This window comes from Lepidochelys kempii, chromosome 3 (assembly GCF_965140285.1).
Source record: "Lepidochelys kempii isolate rLepKem1 chromosome 3, rLepKem1.hap1, whole genome shotgun sequence".
Taxonomy (NCBI): Eukaryota; Metazoa; Chordata; order Testudines; family Cheloniidae; genus Lepidochelys; species Lepidochelys kempii.
The window spans coordinates 205,483,660-205,507,339 of record NC_136382.1 but is presented as its reverse complement, the minus strand read 5'-3'; the positions used below and the strand labels follow the sequence as shown (position 1 = coordinate 205,507,339).

At 44.0% G+C, this 23,680-nt stretch overlaps 2 protein-coding genes across 10 annotated transcripts in view; one reads left to right on the top strand and one right to left on the bottom strand.

Annotated features, from left to right (window-relative positions):
• Positions 1-2,310: 2,310 nt before the first annotated feature.
• On the bottom strand, positions 2,311-14,681 carry POLR3F (RNA polymerase III subunit F). Of its 2 annotated transcripts, XM_073339752.2 has the most exons (9): positions 14,499-14,681; positions 14,136-14,253; positions 12,358-12,425; positions 11,269-11,336; positions 10,235-10,347; positions 8,080-8,223; positions 6,203-6,310; positions 4,150-4,341; positions 2,311-2,959 (listed from the first exon to the last, which is right to left on the bottom strand). In XM_073339752.2, exons 1-9 carry the CDS (start codon positions 14,552-14,554, stop codon positions 2,882-2,884), a joined length of 945 nt encoding a protein of 314 aa, XP_073195853.1. In that variant the 5' UTR covers positions 14,555-14,681; the 3' UTR covers positions 2,311-2,881. The 2 variants fall into 2 exon arrangements, with proteins under 2 accessions (XP_073195853.1, XP_073195854.1); XM_073339753.2 differs by lacking the exon at positions 6,203-6,310.
• Positions 14,682-15,456: 775 nt separating this feature from the next.
• The window catches only part of DZANK1 (double zinc ribbon and ankyrin repeat domains 1), a 33,840-nt gene continuing 25,616 nt past the window's right edge, over positions 15,457-23,680 (top strand). For 4 of the 8 annotated variants that reach the window (XM_073339747.2, XM_078852366.1, XM_073339742.2 and 1 more), the window contains exons 1-8: positions 15,811-15,907; positions 16,761-16,885; positions 17,668-17,821; positions 18,777-18,894; positions 20,119-20,215; positions 21,056-21,180; positions 22,661-22,743; positions 23,192-23,309. In XM_073339747.2, the coding sequence (XP_073195848.1) occupies positions 15,891-15,907; positions 16,761-16,885; positions 17,668-17,821; positions 18,777-18,894; positions 20,119-20,215; positions 21,056-21,180; positions 22,661-22,743; positions 23,192-23,309 (837 nt within the window). In that variant the 5' untranslated portion in view covers positions 15,811-15,890. The other 4 variants (XM_078852363.1, XM_078852362.1, XM_078852364.1 and 1 more) reach the window with 4 other exon arrangements.

Sequence of the window (23,680 nt, the reverse complement as noted above, 5' to 3'; positions counted from 1 at the left end):
ATGTATGTTCACTGTGTTAGTCTGAGCAAATTCACTGCTAACCTTTTTGGTGGGGAAAATAAAAAAGCAAACACACACACCCCTCTCCCCCCAAGGAATTTAACACTTTGGCCATTGCTTCTTTTCAGTTATTATCTCTCTCTTGCCCCTGAATAATGGGTCCACCCTCCCTGGTCTTCCTCTTGTTTCTAATGTATTTGTAAAATGTTTTCTTGTTACCCTTTGTGTACCTAGCATGTTTAATCTCCTTTTATGGTTGGCCTTTCTAATTTTGTCCCTATTTGCATGTGTTATCTTCTTATATCCATCCTTTGTAATTTGACCTAGCGTCCACTTTTTGTATGACTTTTGAGTTTTGGGTCATTGAAGATCTCCTGGCTAAGCCAGGTGGCCTCTTACCATACTTCCTATCTTTCCTACACTTTTGGATAGCTTGCTCACGCCCTTAGTAACATCTCTTTAAAAAACTGCCAACTCTCCTGACCTCGTTTTCCCCCTTAGACTTGCTTGCCACAGGAACTTACCTACCAATTCTGAGTTTGCTAAAGTCTGCCCTCTTGAAGTCCATTGTCTTTACTTTGCTGTTTTCCCTCTTACCATTCCTTAGAATCATGAACTCATCATTTTATGATCACTTTCACCCATGCTGCCTTCCACTTTCAAATTCTCAACCAGTTCCTCCCTATTTGTCAGAATCAAATCTAGAACAGCCTCTCCCCTACTCGCTTTCTCCACCTTCTGTAATAAAAAATGAACTGGTTGGATAATCTGTGCCCTGCTGTATTGTTTTCCCAACAGAGGTCTGGGTAGTTGAAGTCCCCCATCATCACCAAGTCCTGTGCTTTAAATGATTGTTAGTTTAATAAAAGCCTCGTCCACCTCTTCTTCCTGCTTAGGTGGTCTATAGTAGACCCCTACAATGACATCACCCTTGTTTTTTACCCCCTTTGGTCATGATCCAGACTTTCAATAGGTCTGCCTCCCACTTCTGTCTCAGCCTCAGGGCAAGTGCCTTGTATACCTTTAAGTACCTTTTATCCCCTGCCTATCCTTCCTCAACAAGCTGTACCCTTCTAGACCAATATTCCAGTCATGTAAATTATGCCAGCAAATCTCTGATGCCAACTATGTCATAACTGTGATTATTCACTAGTATTTCTAGTTCTTCCTGTTTAATCCCCTTACTTCTTGCATTAGTATACAGACCTTTAAGATGTTCATTAGATTTCCCCTCTATATTCCCTCTAGACTCTCCTTTGTCCCAGCTTTGATTGCCCATGTTCCCCAGATTCCAATCCTTCACCCAGGTCTCCATGTTACAGACTCACCTGTGGGCTTTTGTCTGCTGCCCCACTAGATTAGCAGATCTGCATCTAAAGATACTCTTCCCTTTCCTTGATAGGTGGACTCCATCTTTGTTAAGCAGTCCTTCTCAGAACAGCATCCTGCGGTCAAGGAAGCCAGTCATCCTGGCAACACCATCTGTGGAGCCATGTGTTCACCACCAGGGTGTGAATGTCTGTGCCTGGGCCCCTCCCCTTGGCCAAAAGGATCGATGAGAACACCATCTGCACCCCCACCTCCCTCGCCCCTATGTAAAGATCAGAAACAAAGCCATCATGACAACATCTCTAAAGAAGTTAGAAAAGTTTCTTTACTGAATAGCTGGCCAATTGTGAGTATTCCATGGCTCTCTCAATCTTCGGTTCGTGATTTGGGCGAAGAGCTGGATCATTTGCAATGGGTGTCATTGGCGAAGGAAAAGATCTTATCTTATTTCTAGTTCTGTCCCAATCCCACAGAGAAGCCTTTGCTAAAGGATGTGTGTAAATTTCTGGAGGATGTGATTTTACATTAATCCATGGTAACCCAGCGATGTGAAACACTCTCCTACCTGTAAGACTAGATGGTGGAGATTTTTTAAAATCTCACTGTTATTCTATTCAAAGACTTTGCCTTATCTCTCAGTTATGTGATTTTAATCCCCAGAATGCACTTACAAAGATTAACAATCTATCTCTCTGGCTGTTCGTTGAGTGAAATGAAAATCTTAAATGACCCTCAATCCTGCGTACCCACAGCCAGGTTCTACTATAGAATCATAGGGCTAGAAGGGACCACAAGAGTCATCTAGTCTAACCCCCAGTCAAGATGCAGGATTTGGTGTGTCTCAATCATCCGAGACAGATGGCGATCCAGCCTCCTTTTGAAAACCTCCAGTGAAGAAGCTTCCACAACCTCCCGAGGCAGTCTGTTCCATTGTCCTACTGTAATAGAAGTAACGAAGACAACAAAGACCAAATATACCTGTTGATATTAAAATAGCGTTTTATTTATAACACTAGAGGAGGAGAAGGAAGAATCAATGAGTGATGCTTTCCAATGTCCTCGAGCCTTTGTTATGCAACACTTGTCTCCAACCAGACTTTTGTTACCACTGGAGTAAGGTGCTGCCTTTAGGACTGCGCTCTCTGCTCAGTATTACCACTTTGAACATGAGAGTTCTTTGTAAAGATCAGAGCTAGCGACTTCTTTTCTCATGTTCAAAATATAACCTTCAGTACAGAGCTATACATAACTCTCCAAGATTTTCTATTACATCCCACTCCTGTTGTCATGTTTGTCAAGTCACTATGCCTTTTTGGTGCGAGAATGAGGATAGGTTGCCATCAATGACCTGACCTCAAGTAGTGCATCACTTTTGGTCCATTATCAGGACTGCTAACAAACCAATGTGTTGCTTCTCTGCATGTAATTAAAAAAAATTAACGTCATGTCCTGAAGTCGCTCACAAAAAATCCCGAGTCCACGATTAAAAAGCCAATTGGTTCATCAAGGTAGGCTGCAAAGAGTGGTACAATCCATGGTTCTTATCTTGCCATCAAAATTCTAGCCACTCTGCCATATAAATGCAGTTTGATGGAGAAATCTCACCACCTTCATGGCAGTCATCAAAGACCTGTGGTAAAATGAAACCAGGTGTAAGACTTCCTTACATGTAGTGAGCACAACACAATTGGAAGTAAAAAACTGAAGTGTTTGCTCCATGGAGGAGTAAAATGAACACAAGACTGGGATCCAGGAGATCATCTAATCCCAACCCTGATAGAGATTATTATTTATATTACACTAGCACCAGAGGCCCTCACTCAGGATCAGGGCCCCACTGTCCTAGGGACTGTACACACAGTGATTGACTGTCCCAGCCTTGGACAGTTTATAAATTATTAGACAAGACAAAGGGTTACAAAGAGGTGAAATAACTTGCCCAAGGGCATACAACAGGGGAACAGCGCTGGGATTAGAACCAGTTTTATTACTCCCCATTCAGTTCCGTATCCACTAGGCAAGACCACAGTGCCATCGCAAAGAACAGGAATAATCAACAGCTATGCTGGGGCTTTGATGTGCAAGAAATCATTACATCAATACAAACAGCCCATTGTAAAAACTCCATTTACACATTATACTAATAAATGAGTTGGATGAGGGTAAAGATGTTAAAAATGAGAGAGGGGCTTGAAAAAAGCTAAATGGACATTGTCCGGTTAAAACCCTGGTTTGAAAACATTTCCTACTCACGTTTTCAACGCCTTTGATTATTACAGCTAAAGAGTGTTAGAACCATTTAGTGTTTATTTCTGCTTTCTTATTGCAAGGCTTTTTGTATTTCTGATCTTGGACAATGAAAATAAACCAGGTAGTATCTCTTTTTGGTTCCCATGCATTATAACAATGCAACAATGTTTGGGCTGTCACTCAGCTGGGACATGTGCTTGTATAAGCTTCCCATTGAAATTAAAAATCCAACAAAACAAAAAATGATTAAAACAGTTTCTACTGGTCTTAGATCTCCCAGACATTTATTTATAAAAAGACTACATTTTGGAGCATGTTTGACTTAACAGTGTCCTTTTACCATGCGATCAAGGGATGAGATGCAGTGTTTAAATAGGAAACATCATGGCCTAAATAAAAGTATCAGTCTTTTATTTACTCCATAGCCAAGGCATTTGTGACCTCCACTGACTTTTTGAAGTCAATGGGACTACTCCTGTGTGTAACGTTAAGCATGTGACTAAGTGTTTGCCAGACCCGGGTCTACATTAGTAAGTACTTCTTCCTCCACATACACAATCAGTAACTTACTGGGCAGAGTCCACAGGGTGTTCGGATTAACCCAGTGGGTTGGATGATAGGATTGACAGATCTGTACAATTTCATGTGTCCATCCACACTGCCAACTGTCCCTTCTTTTGCAGCAATGATGGTCATCTCCACCTTTCCATCGTATATTAGTGTGTTTAAAATAGTTTCGATATCCTCCATTGACAATTCGACCTAAAGGCAATTTTGTAAAAATATAACAAAAGATATTGGTAACAACTAGAGAAAAGGTGTAGCAATAACTCCTGCAAAAAGGAAAATAAACTCTCATTTATGAATGATGACATTCATCCCTCATTCCTAAGGCTTTAGAGGTCTGGTGTAGCCTTGATACAGGCACAGAATTCACTGAATCATGGATACTGAATGGCAGTTTATGCGGAAAAGGGAAGAGCAAAGAGAGTGAGGTTTTCACTGTTTTTCTTACAGTTCTTTTAAAATAATGCTGGGCTTTCAGATACATTTGCCAAGTGGAATTCACCCATACTCCTCAAGTGTCTGCAACAATTCAGATACAATGCAATAACCCTCTGATGATTTGGGATATCTAAGCACAGGTTATGAATTCTGATTGAGATTATGAACTAATGTTCAATCATAATGTTTAAGCCCTTATGATTATCATTGTGATGTTCGTGCCTCTAAGGAAACAGGGAGGAGTGCCAAGTCTCTATTGCTGACTAGGATGGCCTTTAGAGACCATCAACACCTGAATATAATCTTACCCAAACAGAACAGGATGGCTGTATCCCCAGAGAAATAATTTTTCTCACTTGTCTGCATACAGTTAAGGTTTCAAGGAGCGGAAAATCCCCAGAAAGGGGACAAAGAGAGGTATCAGGGCAGAAGCTTAAAAACACAAGGGTGAGAAGTTGAAGGAGGACTTAGAGGGAGACAAAGGAATAAAGGGCCAGGTGTCATAAGCTAGAGGGAATATTGTTGACTGTCAGATCAGCTGGAGCTGAAGGACACTGATTGAAGGGGAGAGAGAGAAACACACACACCATGGTTTAGAGAAGCCTTGAGCTGGAGGATTGCAGTTCAACAGAGAGCACTTGGACCCTGAAGAGACACTGATCCAAATCCCATAGAACTCTCAAGAGTGGTGAGGAAACTGAGGCAGGGAATGGCACACAGGCATTTGTTGTTGTTATGGGTCTGTATATTCCATGCTGTCTAAAGCAGAACGACTGTTTTTAGAAGTCCTTTTACAAAGTCTGTGTCTAGTCGCTTCAACTATCATGTGTCCCTGAAGGTGACACCTGTAAACTAGAGTGTTCACAAAGCAAAAGCTCTGGGAATGGGCATGCTAAAGCAACTGAGATATCTCGGGGGTCAGCACTGGTCCTAGGGCCAGGACAGCAGGGCCCTGGGGTCCCACTTCCAGAAAGGGCACCAGACAGAGTCTGCAGCCAGGAAGGGTGCCAGAGAGGCCACAGCCAGAGAGCGCGGCTAAACCAGAGCCTACCCAGTGAGCAATGGGAGCTTTAGAGCACATAGATCCAGCATGAGTCCGAACACAGCAGCCTGGTGAGTGGCCAGCAGGGGAAGCTTGACCAGGGCTGTGCCAGATCTTCACTTAACAGGGAACCCATGGCTGTTTTCTTGCTCTTACATATTATGATGGAGCTTTTCGAAGGCAGCTAGGAATTTGTTACACATCTCCCATTAAAACTGTGTGGCTAAATTCCTAGCTGACTTCAAGAATCTCAGTTTATGTTCATAGGGAAATTCCAACAGAGCAATTATAAAATTCCCTATGGCTGGGATTGCCAAAAGAAAATGGGTCCCAACTTGCATTGACTGGGCACTGGATGCCTAACTCCCTTAGGTGCCTTTGGAAATCCCAGACTATATTGGCTCTGGGCTGTAATGCAGCACAAACCCTCTACTTCATACACACTGCAATATAAGACCCCAATGTGCAAACTTGGATGCATCAAGTCAGGCACCAAAATTAGGACTTAGGGCCCAATTCCAAATGCTAGCCATTCGGCACCAACTTGAAAGGTGGTAAGTTAAACGCCATTCTGACCTTACTGATGCCCAGCTCGCAAATGTATTTCCACACCTCATGGGATGATGCAAACGAACTGTTTCTCTGTATCATAGGGTTCTGTTTGCTGTCGCGAGCTGCTTCTGCCTGGGGAAGCATGGAGGGGAGAGTGTGACAAACGCAGTCAGTGCTCCCTGTGAAGAGAATGTCTCTAGGTATACAACAAGCTGCTTTTAAACCATTGTAGAGGCAATTTCCAGACAATCTCTCCCAAGTTTTAAGCCAGGGTGGGAATCTGGCCCCCTGGTTAATTTCATCCAGCCCATGGCAAGTCTTGGCGCCATGGGCAAGAAACCCTGAGCCTCCACATTGCCCCGCAGGGCTGGAGCTGCGAGCACCGGCTCACCCCGCTGCGGGGGAAAACTAGGGTTGCCAGGCCATTAAAAGTCCAGTCAGTGGCACAGCGGGGCTAAGGCAGGCTTCCCACCAGTCCTGGCTCCACACATCTCCCGAAGCGGACGGCATGTCCCTGCGGCCCCTAGGCACAGGGGTGATCAGGGAAGCTCCGTGTGCTGCCCCCACCCCCAGTGCTGGCTCCGCAGCTCCCATTGGCCAGGAACCGCGGCCAGCGGGAGCTGCGGGGTCACTGCCTGCAGTGCACACTGCACAGAGCCACCTGGCTGCGCCTCTGTCTAGGAGCTGGGCACAGCAGCTGCTTCCAGGAGCAGCGCGGAGCCAGGACAGGCAGGGGGCCTGCCTTAGGCCCGCTGCGCCGCCGACCAGGAGCTGCCTGAAGCAAGCACTGCCTGACTGGAGCCCGCGCCCCAAACCCCTGCCCCAACGCTGAGCCCGCTCCTGCACTCCAAACCACCTGTCCCCATCCCAGAGCCCCCTCTCACACCCTGAACCCCTCATTTCTGGCCCCACCCCAGAGCCCGCACCTCCAGCTGGAGACCTCACCCCCACCCGCATTCCAATCCCCTACCCCAGCCCAGTGAAAATGAGTGAGGGTGGAGGAGAGTGAGCAACTGAGGGAGGGGGGCTTCAGTGAGTGTAGGGCGGGGTCTAAAAGAAGTGCGGGGGGTGTTCGGTTTTGTGCAATTAAGAAAGTTGGCAACCCTAGGGGAAGCCCAGAGCCTCTGCGCCCACCTTCCCTACCACCGGCGGGGCTGTGTGTGGCCCACAATTGATTTTTTCTGGGGATCAATGGCCCCTGATAGGAAAAAGGTTCCCCACTGCCGTTTTAAGCAGGTGATTATCAACAAATGGAATAATCCTAGATATATATTGCACAATGAACAGTAAGTGGCAAATTACAAGTTAACACTATATACAGTAACATGAAACACCATATTGACATGAAGAGTTAGAACGTAGGCACCATCATTCTGAGTTTCCCGACTATGGAAAAACCTCAGCCATAGCCAGTGGCCTGTAATGTATATTTTGGAGGGAAAGGGAAATTGACACGATCTGACTAGGACTCAGAGGATGGAGGTTGGGCTTTCCCTGTAGCATGGATAGGGAGTAACACTTTCTAGACACAGTCCACAATAATCAGGGCCGACAACCTTTTTTGCACAGCTGAAGTAGTATGGGAAAGCTGACCTTTCCTCATTTGTTCCTACATTCTTCAATACTCAGTTTGAGATATGAATCTGGGGGAATGATGTTTCTTTTCTTTTAAAAGTACAAATTATGGGTTTATTAAGGTGAATGATCCATTGCATGCATTTGCAGTGACAATTAAATTAGAAAAATGCCAATAAAGAATTATGGTCCAGCAACTACATAACAAAGTCCACCTATTTTTATATTAACAACTGTATACAAACTTTTCTTCCACCAGTTTTTAAAGGAAAAGCAATTACTTGTAAAAACAATCAAAGATGGGTTAATCTGTAGCAATCCCTCACCTTAGTCTGTAAGAATTTACAACACTGTTGGTTCAACACCTCCACAAATTCAGATTCAAAGTCTTGGTCGCTGTACCAGGCCCCACCAGTCACGGACCGGTCAGGCTGCAGGTTATATAACATGTACACCTTCTTCTTTGAGGCCTATTGAACAATACACACTTTTTTTTAATAGCTGAAGATCTTCCATGAAAGGAAAATTTCATTTAAACAAGCATAGGAACGATCCATGTAGTGCCATGTGCCCCGAAAGATGGGAAGTGCATAGCTGCAGCAAACCATTAGAAGCACTGTCTGCACTCCAAGAATACCGGGGTTAAAGAGGAGGTCGTCTTTTTGGATTCTGACTCTCAGACTTGTTTTATGGAGCAGGGTTGGAAAAGGGAAACAAAACTACACAAAGATAAAGGGCTTTAAAGAAAATGGGACAGATTCAGGCTCGGGTGCGAATCGCTACAGCTTCATTTCAATGAAGCTGCAAAAGATCTGAATTTAGCCTGTTATCTGATGTCCTTCCAAGTTCTGAGCCTGGTTTTGGCCCTCCTTCAGGTCAGAATGTGGTTCAGCTATCCCTCCTATAACAGTATGATGATTAAGCATGCCTGATGACCTAGTCTAAAGGGGATGAGAAACCGCTTTTAAAATTGTTTAATGCAGAACTAGTCCTAGACATAGCCAAAATGCCCGCTATAAACATTTCCCAGTTAAATCAGCTTCCATTTTAAAATCACTTCTGAGAGTTTACTCTTTGTGGAAAGGACACTCATTATTCTGCTTTTTGACTCATGGCAGCTACAACAGGACATTGTCTGAGATGAAATACAGAGTCAGATGACTTTACACATACAATACAGTGGGGCTATGAAACTTCAGAGGGTTAACTTCTGAAGTTATACAATGGCATCTTTAAATTAGAGAAGTTAATCTTAAGATTTTTAAATATAAACGCGTATCTTTAGCCGTAAATTATAAATCTTGCTCTGGTAATTCCAGAGCGATGTATTATGCTGTAGGCAATAAGTGGTACCCAAGCTTTTGCACAGGATGGTGAACATGAATTCAGTACTATGAACAGGAAAAGGGTTTTATTACATTAAACAAGTTAGAAAGACAAGGTAGGTTAGGTAATATATTTTACTGGACTAACTTCTGGTGGCGAGAGAGAGAAGCTTTCAAGCTACACAGAGCTCTGCTTCAGTCACAGACCTCACATAGAGCTCTGTGTAGCTTGAAAGCGTCTCTCTCTCTCACCAACAAAAGTTGGTCCAGTAAAATGTATTACCTAACCCACCTTGTCTCTCTAATATCCTGGGACTGACACGAAGGCTGTAGCAACACTGCACTAAAACACAAGTGCCTAATGAACACATTTGAAAGTGAGCCTTTCTGAAGCTTCATTAACTATGGCAAGAGATGAAAAAAGCTCAGAACATGCAGCAGCCCCCCCAATAAAGCCCCTGGATTCTGCAATAAATGAAGGATGAAGACACTTCACAAAGCCATCTCATAAATGGCTTACATATTCCAAATCAAGTATTTATAAACTGGGTTAGATGCTTTTTCAACTCCATTGAAGTCATGTTATTAGTATAGGCTTTGATTCAGGAAAGCACTTAGGCATGTCTTTTAAGTTTGTCCTGAATAGGAATGTTTTCCTGAATCACAGTTATAATAATCAGCAGGTTAAAAACTCTCCCCCACTTAAGAGAAATTACGTCCAAAGAAAATTCTGGCTGTGGGATAGTCTGGAAAGAGCAAAGCACAGAAGTTTTAATTTGGCCTAAGCAGTTCACTCCTAATAGCAGAAGAGACAATTGTGATAAGGGTTATTATGATTCCTACTGTTTTGAATAAAGGATACCAGCAACTCTTTGCTAAAGTTATTGCACCTCTACCCTTCTCTAATATTTGCACTTAGATAGTGCCATATGTCTGAGACCATCAGTGCTTTACAATGTAGTTAAAGTATTGGCTCCATTTTATAGAGGAGCAAACTGAGGTACAGAGAAGTTACGTGATCTTCTCAAGGTGCCAGAGAGTCAGTGACATAGCTGGGAGAATAACCCAAGTTTCTTGACTGCCAGTCACCTGCTCTAACAAACATGCTTTGCAGTATATACAGTATTTCAAGTATTTAAAACTATAGATTACTCACTGCCACAGACTTAACAGCTTTAATAAGTTTCTTGCTCTCCAAGTTTTTCAGTATCTTGTTGATCTCTGTTAAAGGTAGATTACTTTTGTATCTAATATCCCTGCTCCAAATACCTGTTTAAAATGAAAAAAGGAAAGCTGAATTCAAATGAATATGAACAGAGCATGACAAGTCTCAGGCACATTACATTTGCTCTTATGTTCCAAGCCAAGTCTCGAGCTGTTCCTTTCCGATTCAGAATTCGCATCACAATGTTGCTTGAGCGCTACCTAAATAGAATGCACATACTTAACATAGTATATACATACTTAAGCCAAAAATTTCAGATTGTGCATACATACTAAAGATCCCAAACCTCCTGCCAAGAGCCAAGCACCGTCAACTCCCAGTTAATTCAGGGGGATTTAAGGGCACTCACTATATCACTACCACAGTTAGCACCATGTACAACATGCAACACGTCTGTATTATTCCAACATCTCCCTACAGTTGTTATAACCCAAACTTGCCTGCTCTGAGAGCTCATACAGGGGAGTTCTCTTTTGTCAACAGACTTGGCCAAAAAATGGGGAAAACATTTTTTCTGAGGGCCCCTTGGTTCTGGAACGCTCATCCCTTCACTCCTCAGTCTGACAGAATCCCAGTTTCTTGGCCTTCATATGCTGCAAGGCTCATCTGATTTCCTAGGCTCTCTCAGAGAGTTTGGGATATGAAACAGTCCGGCAGGGGAGGGTATTTTATAGGGAATTTGTACTTTTTAGTCACAGAAGGAGCTGGGAGAGGAATTGACTCAAGTCCTAATGTGGATACAGATACTTTACTTGTTTATTTTTAGTGATTAGTTAAGCATGTCATACCTCAAACAGATGCTTTTAAAACAACTATAGTAAAGAAGCTAGAGTTAATAATGCTTTGGTAGTTTATTACCATGCCTTTAATTCTTGAGTATTGAGAAACAGTACACACTGTTTTCCCCAAATACATGCTAAGCAACGAGTCATGAATAAAATTATAATAGCCCTTGAATAAGTCACCTTTGTTGGCTGCATCCTCTATAATTTGATAGACCAGCTTCTCTTGATTGTCAGATCCCTTCATTTTACTGTAAAGGACAGATTACAAAAGGGAAAGGAGTTAGTTATTGTGAATGTCCAGCAGGTTGGATAGAAGTAAACTAGATTTGTTTTAAACTGTGGAAAGCAAAACTATAAAATGAATTCAATTACACAAAAAGAAAGCAGCTGGCACTAGCTGGTTACTGCAGTTCCTTGTTATTACAGACAGCTTTTATCATTTCTTACATGTCATGGCAAGTCAGCCAAAGTAACTGTCAGCATTTTGTTGGTGCAGTACTCCAGTTTCCCCACCACTACCATGACCACCAATTGCTCACCTACAACTGCAGTAGCTCAATCCTGAATAAAATCTTACCCAAAATAAGCAGCCCCTGGATGGAACATCTGGGAAGGTGCAGCAAAGTGCTCTCAGCTCTGAAGTTTGCTTTCCCCACTGGTCTAAGACAGCCTGATTCTGCCAAGCTCCAGGCCACAGTGGGAGGTTCATCTCTTTTTTGAAGCATTTGAGAGTGGTGGTGGAGGAGTGGGGAGGACTGTTAGGTTTGGGGGATTTTCCTTCTTTGAAGCAAACAGAGTATGTCTTTACTCAGTTTTGTACAGGCACATTTTATGAACCAAATAAAACTTCCATTTAGTATACTGAGTAATATACTTGGGGTTGGATGACTGTTACAAATATAGGGCCTGATCCTGCACTCTGCTCCATCTAGGCAGACCCCTGGACCCACAGCAGAGCTCCACTGATTTCAGTGGGACTCCACTTGGGCATACAGGCCTGCCTGCATGGATCAGATCACCTGATGGGGGGCTTTACTACCAGCAATAGTGCTTCCCACACCATGTAATCCCACTTCAATGCAACTATTCACAGTGGGAAGCATGACCTCCAAGAGCATTTACAAGATGGGGCCCAAAGTAAGTAAATGTGCCATCTTGGAATGAATGGGTGAATAACACTTGATGATTACTACCATCACCCTGATTGCACTGGGAGAGTGCATGAGAGCTATGATCAAATGACTGTCCCTTCAACAAAATAAAGCTTACCCAGCATTTTGAGACTCTTTGATCCTGTAGAGAAGGCCAGTGTTGCTCCTGAGAAGGTCTAGCTGTCCCTGAAAGAGACAGGCATAAATACTATTATTAAGAGCTTGACACTTACCTTTTAAACATGAAATCTCATTTAATTTTGCCTAAATAAAAAACAGACCAAAATACATTTTCATCCTTTGGAAACACTAGGACATTTTAGACAGCTCTGCTCAGGAAATATTCTGTTCATTTATCATCGAGCTGCTAGAGGTTATTGACATTGCTCCTGGTCTCTTTCTGCAACACGTGTCATTAACTAAAATGTAGAAATCTACTCTTTCATCTTCCAACATGGCACAAAAGATGTAAAGCTCCAGCATGCACCTCTCTCAGCCTGCAGTTACATGTCCATTGAATCATTTTTTTAATTGCTCACTTACATAGCCAACAGTTAGCTTGAAAACATAAGTCAATGTAAAAAAAAATTACTTTGGCTCAGCTCAGGTAAGATGGAGGTGATACATATGGTATGAGAAAGCATTCTAAACTGCAGTAAAAATTGTGACACTTCCTCCAGTTGAGTGAATTTACCCACCTACTGTCAGAATAATTCACATTCTCAGGATGCTGCTAGATTCTCCTCCTTATCATTCCCAGACTCCTACATAACAGCTGTGAGTAAGAACACATTCTTTCATCTTCAGCTGGCCAAGAGATGGTGGCAGGCTTTGCCATGATTACCTATGTCTGTTACCTCAAGGCAGGAAAAGTGCAACATGGTCTAACTTGGACTAACTTTGAAGATCTACCTTTTTAGATAGGGCAAACTGACAGAAGCATACTATGCCAGTGCATAATTTTCTACATTGCCTGCCAATTAATTTACAGGTGGAAACCCTAAATACTCTATGCTCCCAGTTATCTCAAAGAATGCTCTTCCCATGTACCACATAACTGTGCTCAGAGGGAACACTTGCTATCTATGCCAAGCGTGAAGCATGTGAGAGATGAGTGCAGAGTATTCTCAGTGGTGGCTTCTTGCATCTGGAGTTCAGTTCTGACATATACATCTATATCAGGACTCAGGTCTGGTCACTTTTAGAACAAGATTCAAGATGTCTTGTTATTAAGGCTTTAACTATAACAGCAAGGCTTGGACTTTCCTGATGGTCTGCTAAATTGTTAAACACCACTTCAAATCCTTACAGGGAAGCTGAGTATGCTACTGTAGAGAAATGCAGGAAACATTGTCGCTATTTTGGGCAATATGTTGGTTGGTTCCATGCTCGCATATGAATGGCACTCAGTTATATTGGTTACATGTGTCTTATAATAATAAGTGCAACTAAAACTACAGTAAGTCAAAAGGTATGAGATAATCCCAGACACTTTGACCTAAAAGCTGGAATCTAGTAAACATTGGGTGAAATCCTGGCCTCACTGTAGTCAATGGCAAAACTTCCTTTGACTTCCATGGGGCCAGGATGTCACCTTCCCTCTAAAAGCAGATACCAACAGGATTCAATAATGGCAGGTAAATCTATGGCTCTTTCAGGTTATCCCTATATTATATAACAATACCAATGAGGTTTGAGATGCAGTTACAGTGGTTAACAGAAACGCACTCATATTGCTTTGCTAGATCGCAGAAGATTAATACACAAGGCCCAACTCTGCAGCTGCTCGATGTTGGTAATGGCTGATGAAGTCCATGGCGTGCATGCATATGAAAGGGCGGTGCGATCCCTCCGGCACCGCAGAACGGGCTGTACTGATGGGGAGGTGAACCCTACCACGGAAAGCAGCCTGTTGATAGCCATGGCCCGCTGCTGGGGTTCCATGTGGGGCATGTCATTCTGGATCACTTGGTCGGTGATGCCGTGAGGGAACTGGTGGCAGAGCTCGATGATCCTGGAGGCGAGGAGAAGAGGAGCAGAGTCAGATCACAACACACAGACACAGCCCCACCACGACCCCTCTCAGGCCTAACCCCAACCCCAGCTGCGCTCCAGCCCTGCCCCCCTCTCAGCCCACCCCGCTACCGTCCCCGCCCCCCAGCTCTGTCCCAGGCCACTCCCCAGGCGCTGGGGGCCCGCACCCCACCCAGCACCGCTCACCCCCACCCAGACAGACCGGCCCCGGCCCCTCAGCCGCACCTGTTCTCTATCTCCAGCGGGTCCGGGACCTCCGGCTTCACCTTCACCTCGGCCATGGCAGCCGGGACCCGGGCGGAGGGTGGGTGTGGGGGGGTGGCAGCCCGCAGTGACGCGGGGCAATACCCTGCCCCGGCGGCGCAAACCCCAGCCAGGTCCCCCAACGCCGGGGCGCGGGGAGATGACGTCACAGAGGGGACCCGGTTGCCATGGAGCAGCCGGAGGCGGGCCAATCCGGGGCCGCCTTCTTGCCGGTGTTACAGCGTCTCTAGTGACGGGGACGGGTGAGTAACGGGGAGGGAGCCGCGTGGGGGGTGACTGGAGTCTGGGGTGGGAGCCAGGGTCCGGAGCCGGGGTGACGAGCCCGGAGTGGGGCGGGAGCAGCCTCATGGGGGCGGGGTCCAGAGCCTGGAGTGGGGCAGGAGCCTGATGCGGGGGGGCATCCAGAGCCCGGGGCGGGGCGGGCGCAGTTTGGGGGGGTGGGGTCCGGAGCCCGGGGAACCTGATGCGGGGCGGGGGGATCCAGAGCCCGGGGCGGGGCGGGCGCAGTTTGGGGGGGTGGGGTCCGGAGCCCGGGGAACCTGATGCGGGGCGGGGGGATCCAGAGCCCGGGGCGGGGCGGGCGCAGTTTGGGGGGGTGGGGTCCGGAGCCCGGGGAACCTGATGCGGGGCGGGGGGATCCAGAGCCCGGGGCGGGGCGGGCGCAGTTTGGGGGGGTGGGGTCCGGAGCCCGGGGAACCTGATGCGGGGCGGGGGGATCCAGAGCCCGGGGCGGGGCGGGCGCAGTTTGGGGGGGTGGGGTCCGGAGCCCGGGGAACCTGATGCGGGGCGGGGGGATCCGGAGCCCGGGGAACCTGATGCGGGGCGGGGGGATCCAGAGCCCGGGGAACCTGATGCGGGGCGGGGGGATCCAGAGCCCGGGGAACCTGATGCGGGGCGGGGGGATCCAGAGCCCGGGGAACCTGATGCGGGGCGTGGGGAGCCGTGTAGAACAACCAGAGCCAGCGGCTGCGGGTGGCTGCCCGGCTTTGGCATTTATTCTGAATGCGGTAAAATAACCTACTCGGTGCACCAACAGAATTACCATTTTTGGTTCTGCCTCCCGCAGGTGCATAAGAGCCATCCAGCTTCTCAAATAAACCGGTGTGGTCAGCTGGCCACCTGAGGGTGGTAGAAAACCAATCGGAATGGTTCTGCCATCTGTTAATCCTGCGCTCGAGGTGGCAGATTCTGGCAAATGTACTGCACCAGGGCGTATCTGGTGGGAGGAGTAAAGGCACTGCTGGAAATTGCTCTCACAGTGCTTGCTGTCTGTACAGGCAATACAGAAGTTCAGACTGACACTATAGTTACCCTTGATCAGAACAAGTGCAGTCCCAGCGTTCTCATGAATGAATGCCTGTCTCTGCAGAGTGGGTAGTAGTTTTATGTGTGACATGTTACAGACATGTTGGGGGGTTGGGAAGCTGATTGTAAAACCAGAACTTGCTAGTGTAGACAAGGCCTTTGGCTGTGAACATAACCACCCAAGACCTACATTAGGGGCTTGTCTATATTATACACTTTTATCATCTCTAAGCACAGTTGTTCACAATTAAGTTCATTGACACAGTGCTGGCCATTGTAAACCAGGACAAAATCATGTTCAGCATCATTTGTCCTAATATACTGCAGGCGAGACACCACTCAGGAATACCAGAGAGTGCCTTATTTTAGTCCTGTTTAGCAAATAATCTTGGGTTCCATGTAGGCACTCATATAGACATAGTGAAATAAGTAGCTGATTTCTCTTACATGAGATATTAGATGGATGGAGCCACATCTATTATAAACAAGGCCAACACTCTTCGTGATTATCTCATGAACTGTCACTCAGATCCAGCATGTATCACTGACACCTCATGGACAGGGCTGACCTTGGCAAAGCTGGTTTCAGCTGCGTATGCAGAGATCAATTAAACTCATGCAATGAAGATCAGATTGGAATAAAAGTAGTGGTACTTTTCTCACACTCTGTCCAAAATTGCAGAGTTGCAGAACTGGTCAAAATTTTGATTAGCTTTTAGCATGCTCAGATGGGTTCAATAGGAAAAAATGTTCAATGGACAGCAAAACAAATAAGAATGTTATTGTTATAAGGATTAACAATTTACTGCATCTCATGTTCTCTTTTTTCAGGGAGGTGGAATAGGGGTGTGAAATTGCATGAAGATTCATTTCTGCTTTACTCTTACATTTTAAAAGAAACATTTGCTATTTTTTCAGATCACTACAAAGAAAAATGACTGCTGGTTCAGTGTCAGTGCCTCAAATTATACCACTTCGACTCCCTCTGCCAGGGAAGGCTAAACATGAAATAGACACAAATACACATGTAGAAATAAAATCAGGTATAAACAACAGCTTTAAATCTGTTCTATAAACCCTGTTCTTTTATTTTGTCATTTGACTCTCACTTTTTGATACTGTGTTTGCGTTCACATTTTATCGTGATTTTGATGAGAATCTATTTTCATAAATACCTTGCATAAATTAATCCTTTACATCTCTATCCTGCAAACGTGCACATGCTTAATTTCGTTCATGTGACTAGTCCCGTTGAAGCTAATAGGGCTACTCGTGTGTAACGTAACTCAAATTTTTCAGTGTTTGCAGGATCTGGGCCTTATATTTCTGTGCTATTGTGTCTGTTCCATAGTCACAATGAAATATGAAAACCTTAGAATTTGATAATTTTGTGTTTTGTGATTTTGCAAAACTGGTACTTGAAAATAGCATGGGTCCATTTCACTGAAAAGGCCCTATCTGTTAGCAAGAGTCTCAGTTTTGAAATTCCAACTTTTATATTTCAACCATGATCATTTTTCATATCCGAACATGCCACATGTAGAACCTGTGCATATTTTCACATACCCTTTTTGCAACTTTTTTGTGAGAAGATGACTGGCCTGTAATGAAATTGTGATTATTTTGTCACCAAATTTTGTGAGGAGAGAGGGAAAGGGAAAAAACCAAAACACACATTATGGCCCTAATCTTGCAATCCCTTACTCACATCCTTATGTTGCTCATGTGAGTAAATTAAGCATGTGTGTAAGCATTTACAGGAGTGAGGCTTATTTTTGAACAGCTCTAATACAATTTTGGTAATTATCTTATTCATGTCTTTCAGATACTCCTGATGTCACTATATATTACACTTTAGATGGAAGTAAACCAGAACTCGTTAGGAGACCTGGCTATGGAGAACATAACACTTTTAAGTATAAGGGACCTATCAGATTACCTGATGGGAAAATAACAGTAAAAGCTTTGGCAGTCACCAAGTAAGTAGCAACTGTCTATATTGCATTATAATTATGGTAATTTATTTGCATTACTGTAGTGCCTAGGAGTCCCCGTCATGGGCCAGAACCCCATTGTGTTAGGTGCTGTATAAACACAGAACAAAAAGACAGCCCGTACTCCAAAGAGCTTACAGTCTAATTAATATTCATGTATTCCTCTGTATGGACATCAGTATCTTCTATGCCAGAACATTTATTATTATTATTATTATATAGTAATTACTTGTATTGCAGTGGTGCTTAGGGCCCCAACCATGGATCAGGGACAAACAAACTTTGCTCATACTTGCCCTGGAGTGAAACTACCGTGCATTCCCTGGGCAAGGACTTGCAGAATCAAGGCTTATATATAGTTCTTGGTATCGCTGTCCAGACCATACATTATTTTTTATTGTTGTGATTGTGAAAAGACACATTCTCAGCTCTTCATCCCCTGCTAAATGAATGGCATGGACAGTGAATGTGTGTGGTATCAAATGTCAGCAATGACATATAATGAATGGTATGGAATGGCAAGCTGAATGTGGTTCAGCTTTGGAGGTAAGGGCTCCCATTCCATGTGGCATTATGTATAATGTGGAGCATATCACCTTTTCGCCCCCACAAGGGAGTTGTACAGTAACAAGGACAGAAAGAGGACATGGATTAAGGTATATCAGGAATATCTTATATGAAAGGGAACCAGGTATTAAAATTATCCATATTTTCATCATTTTAAACTGGTAATTTTTTATCATACATAGAATTCCTGTCGTTTTTTAAAAGCACTGATTGATTGGGAGTATGAAGGGATCATGGCAGCTTGCTGAAATAGTAATCTGGCTAGCAGGAGGAGTTTCAATAAACGACCCATTTTCACCACTGATTTCCTTTCTAATAATACCCATAATTTTGTGCTCTAGCTATCTGTATCCTTTTGATTATTAACTTTCAGAGACTGCAGGGAGAGTGCCATTGTAACAAAGGTATTTCTGGTAGAATATGAGCCACCAAACATACTCTTTGCTGATGAAGATAATGATGAGAATTTTCTGAAAGACCTCTCCAACCAGGCAAGTTACAGCAATGGTGAATCCCTGTTTGACCATAACATTTTGTATTCTATTACAGAGAGACAAAATCCAGGTAGCTGTAGAGTTTCATTACTTTTATTTCTTTATCTGCCCATCGTTGTTTTTTTCAATCTTTTCTGGTATTGAAATCTATGAAAGTTCAAATGGTTGGTTCTTTATTGGGACAACCAATTGAAACTATTGTGATACATCTCTTTTACTTATGAGCAGCTGACATTATGCAAGAATGGTTTTGTTTCAGTTTCTAGTAACTTACAACATTTACCATTCATTGTGCTCAGGGAATGTTGTGTTTAACTGAAAGGTTTATACAGAGACTTCGTTTGGAAATAACACTTCAACGTGTCCTGTAATGTTTTCTCTGGGATTGTTCTGATCTCATTAGAAAAATTAAGCATCTGAAAACGAGAAGTCCAGAAAGGGCCAAATCTTGAAATTCTTACTCAGAGCCTGGTTGTGCCCTGCTGCTTGGGTGTGCAAGGGGGGAATGTGCACAAAAAATCTGGTCCCACTTGTACACCACCACCATCAAGTGCAACTGCCTGGCACTACTATAGTTCTTGCACTCCACCACATGCTGAGATTGCACCCACTTTCTATCTCCACGGGGTACAAATCTCATTGGTTAAGAAGAAATTTATACTATGAGGGTGGTCTGGTAGTGCAGTGACAATCCTCCTCCTTCCATACTTTTCCTTTCCCAACCCAAAGACCTGGACACCTCATAAGTCCCTTCAGGGGAGTTTCCATGTAGTTAGGGTAAGGGAAGGATGATCATTTTAGCATCTGTGTTTTAGGCTATGTCTACACAGTTTTGTTGGTAAAACTTTTGTCGGTCATGGGTGTGAAAAAAAACACCTCCTGACTGACAGAAGTTTCCCTGACAAAAGCTGTCGGCGGGACACGTTCTCTCGCTAACATAGCTAGTGCCACTTAATGGGGGTGGTTTAATTAAGCCGGCTGGAGACCTCTCTCCCATCAGCATAGAGCAGCTACATGAGAGACCTTACAATAGCGCTGTAGTGTAGACATACCCTAAGGCATACTGGAGGGAAATGATATTGTTATCAGGGAAACCGAAGAAGATGAGGCAACAATAATTGAGGCGAGTGATGACTAGACTGAGCACAGGCATGTGTTTGAATTCAGTGTTCTACGGAGTGTGCATGTGTGACTATAGACAGGTAATCTTTGTATTCGTAGGAGCTGGAAGGTGGACTGTCTGTCACAAAATTAAAAAAGAAAGGAGTGAAAGTGGAAAGCAAATCCAGCTGGAATGATACAGCCCAAGAGTTTCAAGGTATGACTGCATTAAAGCCAAATTGGACCTTAACCCCACTGAAAGTAGTTGGTAGGAGTGTATTTTTCTGTTCTCTGCAGGAAACTGCAGATAATCTCACAGATATCTCAGACACTGAGCATTCTCTGTGAGTTCCCATGTGCTTTAGAACCCCTTATGCTTAACAATCTGTCCCAATTTGTATTTAGCTTAGACACTCTGGTTACCTTCCCCAGACCTGAAGAAGAACTCTTTGAAGCTTGAAAGTTTGTACCGTCCACCAACAGAAGTTGGTCCAATGATAGTTATCACCTCACCTGTCTTGTCTCGTACCCTCTCATATCCTGGGACCAACACAGCCACAACAACACTACAAACATTTAAGTTAATGGGAGTTTCAGATGTCTTAGACACAATTGTGTCGAGGGCCTTCAGAGTTTTGCCTGCATAAGGAGTGCAGGATTATACCACAAGGCAAAAATGAAAACTTAGCTCAGATTTTGATTCATGCTATAAATAAAGCTGATTGTTCCATAGCTATGATAAATGAGCCTGCTTAAGAGCATAAGATCCTAATGCCATCGCTCATTAATTTACTTTTGGGTGGAGGTTTTAGGAGAGGAGAAAATCTTAATTAAGGGGAAAATGCAAAAGGAAACCCTTCATTAGAGAGGAACTTGTGATAGATTTCCACTACCAGAAAACTGTTTGCCAAATAACCTTTTCGAAAATGGCGAGAACTGTTCTTAGATGTTGGGATGTGATCCTGGGATTACATGTGTCATAATGTTAATCAAATCTCATGTTTTTCTGAAGTGCATGATAGAGGAATGATGGGATGAAATTTGCCTGTAATTTTAGACTTGGAGTTAGAGAGAAGAACTGTCCACAAGTCTTTGAAAGGGCCACGGTTCGTGAATGGTCATTTGGAAACACAAGGTTATGGAGAAAAGTCCATCTCATCACCACCAACACACCAGTCCCAGGTAAGTTAAACAGTTACTGGGGGAAACAATAAGGGCCAGGCTGAGAGTTGACTCTCAGCCCAGTGTGAGGGAATAGCTCCAGAAAGGAGCTGTGAGTCAGAGAGAGGCCTATGAATCACAGTTCCTCCAGCGCTCCTGCCTTGCACCCAGTTGGAGGCAGGGGAATTTGGTTGGGTTGGCCCATTTCCAGAACCAGCATGGTTGCTGGCTGGTGTATAAAGGGTGCAGGTTGAGGGCCCTTCCCGCTCCCCATGCACTAGCTTGGTGGGGTCAATATCGGGTCTATGGGCTTTACTGTTCCGCCAGATCATGATTTATGATGAGTGAGTCCTGCAGGGTGGTCTGAGATCCCTTTACTCTCCTGCACAACCATGCAGGACTGGATGAGAACTGAGCCCTAAACAATTAAAAATATTTGAAGCTTTCGTAGTCATCCTCATTCCTTTTTCCATCTAGTTCACTTCTCTGCCTATACTGTACAGTACTGATTTAAACAAGTTGGTGGTGACAGGCCTGTAATACATAATTCAAGGAACGTCCAAAGCAGAACTCAGCCATCAGTAAAGACTGATGAGGCAGAGCAAATAATTGATGACTGACTCTTACTGTTTCTCTTTCTAACTCGTTAGTGATTTATAGACCTGCAGCAGTAGTAGTTTCTGTTTGTTAAATACAGGTGAAATTGTTAAAATGTAGGATCTGATCCTGCTCTCATTAAAGTAAATAGTAAGACTCACATTTATTTTATCAGGAGCTGGAGGTCCTTATTGTGGATCACAGATGAAATTCACTGGTTTAGCAGGCCTTACCTGAAGCCTCTGAATTGCAGTGAGTTTTACCTTGAACAATAAGCATTCATATGGGGATGTAGCTGGGTCAACCTAACTTTTCAGTGTAGACCAGCCCTTGTTCTACACTGAAAAGTTAGGTGGACATAGCTACATGGTCAGGGGTGTGGAAAAGACATACTCCTCAGACATAGCTATGCTAACCTATACTCAAGCGCAGACTCAGCTATGTCAATGGAAAAATACCTCCATCAACATACTTAATTTAGTTCAGGGAGGTGGACTTCCTACAGAGATGGGGAAAAAACCCCTTCATTGGAGTAGGCTGCATCTACACTTTGGGGTTATGCTGGCATAGTCTCTAAACTGTAAATGTACTTGGAGACTAATGCAGCGTACACACAGCCTGGACTGAGAGAAGGGGTTTTCTGTCAGTGTCGGAACGCCACCTCCCCAAACGAAGTCAGCTGTGTTGACAGCTCTCTTCCACTGCCATAGCTGCATCTATTCTGCGGGTTAGGTTGGCTTAGCTACAGTGGTCAGGGGTGTGGTTTTTTACATCCCTTGCCAAAGTAGCTATGCCAATCTAACTTTTCAGTGTAGATCAGCCTATAGGTAATAAGTCATTTATAATCAAATTAATATTTTTACCGTGCATGTTTCACTATCTTAAAGAACCATCTTTATTTCAGTTCATTAGTTCCGCAGTGTCTAGCAGGAAAAGTCTAACAAGCACCCAGACAATGAGAATCCAGAGGGAAACAGACTTCCTCAAGTAAGGTGTTTTTTTCCCCCGTGCTGTTTGTGGTAGGGGAATCACAGAGAAATTGCTTTAACAATTGAAGGGACAATGCTGTTAAATTAAACTAAAATGAGGAAGGTAAGTGTGGACATTGGTTAATAAAAGGGGACTGCTGTTGTCATATTGTTTTAATGTTACAGTATCTTACTGATAATGTCTTATTATAGTGAGATGTCAACTTAATTAGTGATCTGACATCCCAAAGAATGGGGAGGGGGAGGAATTGGGTTTAAAATTCCAGTATGTAGCCCTTTCTCGTGTTGGTGAGCATTTGCCCAGGAGTAGTCCCAGACAGTGAGTGTGAGTAAGTGCTCACCAGTCTAGGCTCTTTGATTCCCTGCGCTGGGTTTCACTACAGGAGGTTGCAGGATTTAGCAGCACAAATTGAGAACACGTTCAACCAGTTTGCTGTTATTTCTAGGTGTGCACATTGCTTAGCTCCTCGCCCATCTGATCCCTTTGCTCGCTTCTGTCAAGAATGTGGTTCTCCTATCCTGCCAGTGCCAGGGTATCACCTTCCATCCCCTGAAGGAGCTCAGGTCAGCAAAAAAAATTGTAACCAACTCCCTCCTATTTCGAGAATCAGCCTCCACAAATTATATAAGTTACTGCTGAGGGAACTGTGTTTTCATCACACTTTCTGTTGGAAAATCCTGCTCTCTGCAATTCTTCATATCGGTCAGTAACTTTGACAGGAGGGACAATAATAATTCTTTCTGGTTTGTTTTGCCTGTGGCTTTCAGCTGACCAGGGCAAGTTTCTAATGGGATCTGTTCTTGTAAGCATATTCTGGAAAAATAAATTATTTTCTCTTCATCTGTGCCAGAAAAGAGCAAAAATATAGATTCCCATTAGAGCTGCAGTGACCAACAAATCTTCAGAAACTGTAAAGTTACGAATACTTACATTT